Consider the following 8,740-nt stretch of genomic DNA (forward strand, 5'->3'; position numbering starts at 1 on the left):
GTATCATCAAGATCAAGCAGGATGCGCAAGGCAAAGGTATGACCTTGATAGGTTTTCCTTTTACCGGTCTCGAGGTGGTTGATGGGAGACCGGATTATAGGATAGATAGCCGCACTATTAAGAGGGGCTTTCGGTTGGGTAACTTGATCACATCGTCTTAGGGAGCTCAATCCTTGCATGCGTTGCATATTCTTATTGCTTCTTGGTATTTCTCGGTGTGAGGTTCTTGAGCTTGTTGCTAGCTTTACAACAAGCCCAAGTTCATCGAAAACGGAGTTCACATGCATCTTCTATTGCGTTTTCGAGGTTGGGTGATTTTACCGGTTATTCATGATATAAGGTTCTACCTTTTATATTCATGATAAAATCCCCTCCTACAGATTCTTGGGTTTTCACTTTCTATAAGATAGCATTTGTTGTTATCTTCCAAACAAAATTGGTTTCATGCGATTCGGAGTTCGGGAGCAATAGTTATTAAAGAAAAGAAAAAAAAAGGAAAAAGAATAAAAAGAAAAAGAAAAAAATGGGAAGGGGCAGCCGGTCGGCTCGCCGGCCAGCCGGGCTCGGCGCCGGCCCACCCGGTCGTTGACCGGCCCGGCGCCATTGCCATCCGGCCGGGATCCAGGGGCTTTCTGGCTCGTGACCGGTCCCGGGCCCGGTCCGCAACCGGCCCACCCGGCGCGCACCCCGGTCCGACCGGGCACCGCACCTGGGCCACCTCGCGCCGCTCGGCCCACGCGGCTGCTCGCCCCCGCGCGGCCTGAAGCCTCCGCCCCGCCGTGCGCAATTGGGCCGTTGGCCCCGCCGGCCCACCCGGGCGCCCTTGGCTGGCTAGCCTCCTGGCCGGTGCTGGGCCTCACCACCCCGCCGGCCCAGCCGCGGCCTGGCCTCCCCGCGCGGCCTCTGGCCTGTCCACCGCCCAGTGCGCCTCCGGCCGCTCCCGGTTGCTGGGCCGGTCGGACCGGGCCACCGACCGGGCTCCTCGCGCTCAGGCCGGTCGACCGGCCCGGCAACCGGCCGGGCTCTTTTTCCGGGCGTTTTTTATGCGATTTGCACACGCTTTTTCCCCAACAGCTCTATTTCTCCCTTTGCTATAAATAGGCTTCTTCCACCTTGAGCCAAGTTAGTTCTTCCCATTCTCTCTCCTCCATTGCTACCATTTGAAGAACTTGCTCTCTCTCTTGTTCCCCCCATGATTCTTGCTCATATTTGAGGATTTGAGAGAGGAGATCTAGATCTACACTTCCACCAAACCAATTCTTCTCTAAGTGAGGGAATCTCTTGGGATCTAGATCTTGGAGTCTTTAGTTGACTTTCCCCTTGTTCTTCCTCTCCAATCTCATCCTAGCATTCGTTGCTTTGGTGGGATTTGAGTGTGAAGGACTTGAACACCTCCGGTGTTCTTGCTTTGCATCATTGCATAGTGTTGAGCTCTCCACCACGATTAGTTCGAGTGAGAGACCGTGAGCTTGTTACTCTTGGAGGGAAACCTCCTAGTTGGCTTGGCGGTTGGTGCTCCGGTGATCTCTTCAAGAAGATTGTGAAGAGGCCCGGGCTTCTCCTTCGTGGAGCTTGTGAAGTGGTTGTGGAGCTTGCCATCTCCGGAGCGGAGGAAAAGCTAACCATAAGGAAAGGGCCATTATCCTTCGTGGGTGTGGTTCGGAGAATAGGGTGAGCCTTCGTGGCGCGGGGAATCCTTCGTGGGACCTCCACTCCTCCAAACGTGACGTACCTTGTTGCAAAGCAAGGGAACACGGGAATACATCCTCGTCTCCGCGTGCCTCGGTTATTTCTATACCCGAGCTCTCTTTCCTTGTGATAGCCATCGTGCTTGAAGTACATATATCTTGCTATCACTTGTGCTACATATATCTTGTGCCTATCTTGCTTAGCTCTAGTTGCCATTGTCACACTTAGTTGAGCTTAGCATATTTAGGGTTTGTGCTTGTAAACTAAACATTAGTTTAATTCCGCATTCTTACAAGACAAATCCGCAAGAGTTTGTAATTGCCTATTCACCCCCCCCCTCTAGGCGACATCTCGATCTTTCAAGCATGACATGTGACCTTTAATTTTCTCGCATTTGAGAGGAATTTGTTTTAAATATCATTGTAAGGCTTAATGTGTTAAAAACTAATGCAATTTTTATTACCTAGTGCAGTTTATACACAACATATTAGCTATGATCTGAACTGATAGCAATGGGATCTAAACAATTATTAAAGTTTAGTATAAATAATTATATATGTTTTGACTTGCCCTCGGGGCAGACTTGATTGCTTGGCTCTTTGAAAATAAGATACAGTGAGCTTAACCACTAAAATCTTATCAAGTTTTTGTTTTCGGCAACGGCAAGCCGACACACTAGAGATAGGGTAGTAGACTATTCTAAAGATGTGTTAGCGGCCACATCATGAATGTTCATCGGGCTGCTGCGATGTATAGATTGATGATAGGATTCTCACATATTTACAAGGGATTTGACCACAAAAAACTTCTGGGTGAGGATTGTCATATATTTACAAGGGATTTGATCATGCAAAACTCCTGTGATAACCATTTTCATATGTTACAAGGGATTTGATCACAAAATACATAAACCCTCTATGACCTTGTTTGACACTAAAGTTTTTGTGGGGATAATCTCCACCAAACAGCAAGTCCTCACTTATTTCTACAATCATGTTTGATACTAAAGTACTAAGCAAGTTTAATTCCCACGTATCCCATGGTTTCCCAAAGTTTAGTGTATTTTCCTGAATCCCCGATACTATACCCCTAGCTACTGGATTGAGGATGGAATTTTATGGGGATTGAGTGACGGTATGGGTTTCACCCAATACTTTAAGGCTTTGTTTACTTCTAGTGTATTTTGGGTGTTTACTTCTCCCAGTTTGGAATGGATAATCAGAAGATATCCCCACAAATCTCACTTTTTGCCTAGATCAAAAACTCCACCTCATACTAGTGTATTTTTTGGGACAAGGTACTTGAGGGGATGGTAGGGGATTGGGTGAACACCAAATCCCCTCTCACCTCCAAACTTCCTGGAGCTAAAAGTATAGAAAAATAAACAAGGTCTAAAGGATTATCTCCACTAATCCCACAAAAACTCTAGTGCCAAACAAAGCATGAATGTGCTAGATTTGACGAGCTCCTTGTCCCTGCTGTCTAAGATATCTTATTCTCCCTTAGATCCATATTAACTTTCTCTAATATAGATGTATCTAGACATATTTTAGTATTATATAATCTATACTAGTGACAAGTAATATGAATCAGAGGGACTAGATGTATATTTATAATTGGAGGCATGTTTCAAGGCTTAGAAAACTTCCCTGGTGCTATAACCTGAGCTATGTTAGACGTAAGAAAAAGTAGTATTAAACAGTATGCCCTGATAGGTTCGTTCAATCAGTAGCCAATTGCCTAGTTACATCATCAATGAAAATTCCTGGTCCAGATCTCGTTTCTTATAAATGGCCAACCTACGTGCTCATAACGTTAAGCTACAAATGCAAATCTGGAGTAAATTCTGGATCAGCTACAACTTAGTATTGCCTCATAGCCTGGCTCACTCGTTGGGAACACGCAAGGTCTTGTCTCAGTGGTTATGCCAATACTTCATGAACACCAGGCATACAGCCATCTCGACCTTTGCAAGCATCAACCTTCCAGAAATCGGTGGCTTGAGCATGCTGTCATTCAGCAGGATCAAACTCACGGAACCCTTGTTTAAAATCATCCACCATCTTAATTTCTTCTTCTTTGGAGAGCTTACAGTTCCTCCAGTCCGCACGATCTGCCATGCTTAGCAATCCCGCCAATACCTGTGGAAATAGCAAGGAAAGATTCAGGTGTAGCTAGCTGTACTATCGCCCTTGGTCAAATAGCCTTGTACGCGAAGACTGTCTTGAGATTAACCAAGTTAGGTTACTGAGGTACCACTATTCACTATGTTATTTTCTTGGACTGTTTGAGTAGGTTATCTTCTGAAACTAAAAACGAACAAAAGTTCATCTCTGACGTACCTCACGTCCAAACTGGGCAGGGAACTTCTCACGGCTGCCAAGCATATGCAAGAGTAGTGTACCATCTGGGAGCTCAACATAAAACAAGCCTGATTTGCTGTCATACTGCGACCTTAACAGTTCTCTACCTTGATTAGCATCACCGTCTGCCAACAGTCAAACAAAAAAGGAGCTTAGCACAAATAAATACACGCATAATGTTTTTTCGTTAAAAAAAGGGGGATGCAGCTATTTACTGGTGATCAGAGTCAATTAATGACTTAACACTTTATAACAAAAATGAGCTTAGCACAAAGCCATTCAATCAATATAATCCATTTGCACAAGACAATGATTTGCATTCCATTAGTTTCAGTCAACTAGTTATTTTAAGAAATAAATAGCATTGAAGGTTTGAAACATGACTTGGCATGCTTCAGCAGCAACATATGTTTAAAATATGAAGACTTCATCAAAGAAGCAACATCATATGTCAAGTAACATTGGCATCGTAATAAGCATTAAGCAAATACTGCACAACAGGATCATTGATGTGTAAAGAGCAATACATTTTTGAAAGTTGAAAACAGTGACTTGTAGATAACCAGGACCTTGCATGCATGCACAGACCTGTGCGGTTGTATCTTTCTTTTCATTAGCCAGCCATAGAAAAAATTACGCAATGCTCACCTGGGTTCACCACCGACAATTCAAATCCAAGTCTTTTAGCTGCTAAATGAAATATCTTCTCAACACTAGCTGCCTTTGACAACGGTACAGGAACAGCCTGCACAAAGCATTTGGTGGATTACCATCCAGTGTAACATAAATTCAAGTGTCTGAACAGATAAAAGGGCCTCCGGACATTAAGTCTTCGCATCAATGAGAGATGGAGCAACCATAGTAGACAAAAGGTATAATTACCTGAAGGTTTGCATGGCGAGACTGCTGTGAAACCCACTCAAAGTATACTGCTGCTTTTCCTTGTTTCTCAAAGTACTTACCCAGAGCATTCTTATATCTCCTGAGCTCTGCCTCTGGTTCTGCAGGCATTGTAATTGTAGTAGGGAAGTGCTCAACAGGTATCACAAGAACATGCTCCGGAACAAGTGGTCCCTTCGCAAGCGCACAGTAGTAACCATCTCCAATACTAATAACAAGATGTGACTCAACATCTGGACTTGACAAACAGAACCAGCAACTGCTCTCAACAGGTCTTCGGTCACTGTAGTCAGCAAATATATAGGATGAGTTCCACAACTGAATTATGTATACTAATAATGCACATGAGAGAGAGAGAGGAAGAGAGAGATTTGGGGAACTTCTCTCACCTACGGGGTTTTGCATCCCTAACAGCAGCCTCCTCAGTAAGGCTGTGAGCAAACCTGCATTCAGGGCCCTTCCCACATTTCCCCTTGTTTAGGAAGTCAAAACAGACATTTCTCTGACAGTGCTCCCTGGCTTCTTCATCATGCTTAAAGTTGCAGTTACTCCCTCGAGGACAAGACCCTGAGGATGTAAATTTGAAACACAATAGACTCCCATCATTTTGTCCTTGCCTTTGCCGCTTAACATCATAACGCCAATATTGCAAATCAGTGCTTTCAGCAGGACGCTTTGGAGTGTCTTCAACAGGAACAGATTTTGCGGGAGCGACATATGGTGATAAAGTAGCATTTGGAGGTCTCGCGTGAATATCAGCACTGGACATGGTGGATGCTGGAGTAGGAGAAATCGCATGAATAAATTTCTGAAAAGTATATGCAATAAGGAGTAGCCAATTAATGACTTAATAGTTTATAGCATTAAATCAATGAAGCAGGAAATATATTTGGCAAGACATTAGCATAAGCTGTGCCTCAAGATATACAAATGAATGGATCTTATTTGCAACTTGCATAACAAGAAACAGTAAGTCTCAAAGGGTGGAGCACAATATATGGGAAAAAATTGGCAATGAATTCAAAATATACACAAAAGGGTATTTTAGGGCGGGTGACTTCGATAAATATACCTGCTTCTCTTTATTTCCCACATTAGCAAGTCCAATAAAACGTGTAACATGGAGAGAGGAATCATTCACATAAGGTTCCCTTGAATAAAATACACCTTTAGTACCTGCAATGTGGTATCTGCCATAAAAAGAAGCTTGTCACAAATTTGGCACAATTTCATGTTATCATTTCCAATAAAAACTAGAAGGCAGCAATCGGCTAGGACAGTATCACATAATCTCATATTATCAAATATACTTATAAAATTGCAAATTAAGCTTCAAGGATGCTAATCTGAACAATTAAGCTAGTATAAGAGTCTTGAAACCAAACCTTGGCTTAATCTCAGTAACCAGTTCGGCAACAACAGGATCACAGCCCTGAGGTTCCAATACCTGAGGAGGCACTTTAGAAGTATCGGCTCCATTCACCACTCCAGCTGGCCACTCGTTAGTGCCATCTAATTTCGTCAAGGGGGCCAACTACGCATGTTTGATACTTTCAAAGTCAATGATAAATCAACTCAGTATTAATGCTCGTAGACATTCAAAAGAATGATAAAATGAACCAAAGGATATGTCAAGAACAAATCGACGATTCCTGGCTCTTCGGCAAGAGCCCGCAGGGCATCAACGTCATCCTGGCTGTAGCAGCCAGGCCCTCCTAGCCCTCTCTTTCCTGACAAGTAAGCCACAGATAATCCTACAAACAGAGGGGAAAGCAATCAATGGAATGTTAATGATCTCGCTGTCAGTCCTTCAAACCAAAAAAAAAAATCTCAGTGCCGGGTATAGCGTGAAATGATGTACCAGCTACAAAATGTAGCAAACGAACATGCTCTTGGTAAACTAATCTATTGATAACTCGATTAACCAAGGGAGAGAGGGAGAGACCGTGGAGATTGAAGAGGGCGCTGCCCCTGAGCCAGAACAGGTTGGGGCATATCTGGATGCCGCCAGGCGCGAATCCTCTGTGGTCAGCGGCGGCCTTGGAGAGGAGGCGGGGCGCCGTGGGGCCGTAGTCGCCGGTGAAGTAGGTCGGGATGGGCACGGCGGCCCGTCCCTCCAGGTAGTCCGCCACGTCCCCCGGCGGGCTGTCCTCCTCGCCGACCTCGGGCGAGAAGAACTGCCCGACGCAGAGCAGCGCGTTGAACGGCCCCGTCGACTGGTTCACCTGGCGCGGACAGAGACACGAATGAGAGGACGAAACACGCGAGAGGACGATGGTAGGGAGCGGGGGATACCGATTTGACGCGCTTGAAAAGCTGGTGCAGGCGGCCGTGGGCGTCGCCGGCGAGGAGGATCCGCGGCGGCGCCGGTGGCGGGGCGGCGGCCATGAGGGGTTTGAGTTTTTCCTCTCTGGGGAGGGCGACAACGGGCTTGCGAGAGAGTTCTCGATCTCGGACCACGTAGTACAGTAGGCCTGGGCCTATCTAGGCCCGTTAGTATTCAGCTTACCTTGGACCCGTCTCTCGTGTGGCCTGGCCCGGTCCGGTCCATCCGGACCTACGTGTCTGCTCTCCATTCGGTTTATGAAAATCACTGTTTCGAGTTTTCTTTTAATTTTTGCTTATTCAAGTAAGAAGAAATCTATGCTTGAGGTTTTCAATAATAGTAGTGTTTTTGGTAGCCGTCTTCTTGTTAATTTCTAAAAGGACGAGATGTCGCCTAGAGGGGGGTTGTGAATAGGCGTTTTAAAAACTTTTACGAATTTGGCTTGTAAGAATGCGAAATTAAACTAACATTTAGTTTACAAGAACAAACCCTAAATATGCTCGGCTCAACTAAGTGCAACAACAACAACTATAGCTAAGCAAGATAGGCACAATATATATGAACAACAAGTGATAGCAAGATATAATATGTACTTCAAGCTCGATGGCTATTACAAAGGAAAGTAAGCTCAGGTATAGAAATAACCGAGGCACGCGGAGACGAAGATGTATTCCCGTGTTCCCTTCCTTTGCAAGAATGTACGTCACGTTTGGATAGGTGGGGTCCCACGAAGGATTCCCCAACGCCATGAAGGCTCACTCTTCTCCGAGCTAAACCCACGAAGGATAATGGCCATTCCCTTATGGTTAGCTTTTCCTCCACTCCGTAGATTTTGGCAAGCTCCACAACCACTTCACAAGCTCCACGAAGGAGAAGCCCAGGCCCCTTCACAACCTTCCACGAAGAGGTCAATGGGACACCAACCAAGCCAACTAGGAGGTCACCCTCCAAGAGTAACAAGCTCACGGTCTCTCACTCAAACTAATCGTGGTGGAGAGCTCAACACTATGCAATGATGTAAAGCAAGAACACTAGAGGTGTTCAAATCCTTCACACTCAAATCGCACCAAAGCAACAAATGCTAGGATGAGATTAGAGGAGAAGAACAAGGAGGAAATTAACAAATGCCTCCAAGATCTAGATCCAAAGGGTTCCCCTCACTTAGAGGAGAAATTGATTGGTGGGGATTGTAGATCTAGATCTCCTCTCTTAGATCCCTCAAGAATGAGCAAGAATCATGGGGGATCAAGAGATAGGGCAAGTTCTTCAAAGTCAACAATGGAGGAGAGAGAGTGGAAGAACTAACTGAGCCCAAGGTAGAAGAAGGCTTATTTATAGCCCAAGCCGAAATCTAACCGTTGGGGAAGTGCCAGCTCAGCATCAGTCGAGGAAGCCGGTCAACCGGGCCTGGGGCCAGACCATCCGGTCCAGGGGCCGGTCAGACCGGGCCACGGGCCGGACC

The 8,740-nt window shown here is 45.5% G+C and overlaps 1 protein-coding gene across 1 annotated transcript; it reads right to left on the reverse strand.

Annotated features, from left to right (window-relative positions):
- Positions 1 to 3,339: 3,339 nt before the first annotated feature.
- LOC124652421 (zinc finger CCCH domain-containing protein 59-like) lies at positions 3,340 to 7,346 on the reverse strand. Its single transcript, XM_047191431.1, has 10 exons — positions 7,248 to 7,346; positions 6,898 to 7,177; positions 6,583 to 6,706; positions 6,338 to 6,457; positions 6,025 to 6,142; positions 5,342 to 5,760; positions 4,935 to 5,235; positions 4,701 to 4,797; positions 4,032 to 4,177; positions 3,340 to 3,830 (listed from the first exon to the last, which is right to left on the reverse strand). Exons 1-10 carry the CDS (start codon positions 7,338 to 7,340, stop codon positions 3,702 to 3,704), a joined length of 1,827 nt encoding a protein of 608 aa, XP_047047387.1. The 5' UTR covers positions 7,341 to 7,346; the 3' UTR covers positions 3,340 to 3,701.
- Positions 7,347 to 8,740: the final 1,394 nt, after the last annotated feature.

This window comes from Lolium rigidum, chromosome 5 (genome assembly GCF_022539505.1).
Source record: "Lolium rigidum isolate FL_2022 chromosome 5, APGP_CSIRO_Lrig_0.1, whole genome shotgun sequence".
Classification (NCBI taxonomy): Eukaryota; Viridiplantae; Streptophyta; class Magnoliopsida; order Poales; family Poaceae; genus Lolium; species Lolium rigidum.

What these genes read in the sequence shown, in the direction of transcription:
- LOC124652421 (XM_047191431.1), bottom strand. Translation starts at nt 7,340, where the DNA reads ATGGCCGCCGCCCCGCCACCGGCGCCGCCGCGGATCCTCCTCGCCGGC. An exon ending in ATCGTCGATTTGTTCTTGAC is followed by an intron (nt 6,458 to 6,582) that starts ATATCCTTTGGT and finishes ATTAGATGGCAC; the next exon opens with TAACGAGTGGCCAGCTGGAG. An exon ending in GTTACTGAGATTAAGCCAAG is followed by an intron (nt 6,143 to 6,337) that starts GTTTGGTTTCAA and finishes TTTTTATGGCAG; the next exon opens with ATACCACATTGCAGGTACTA.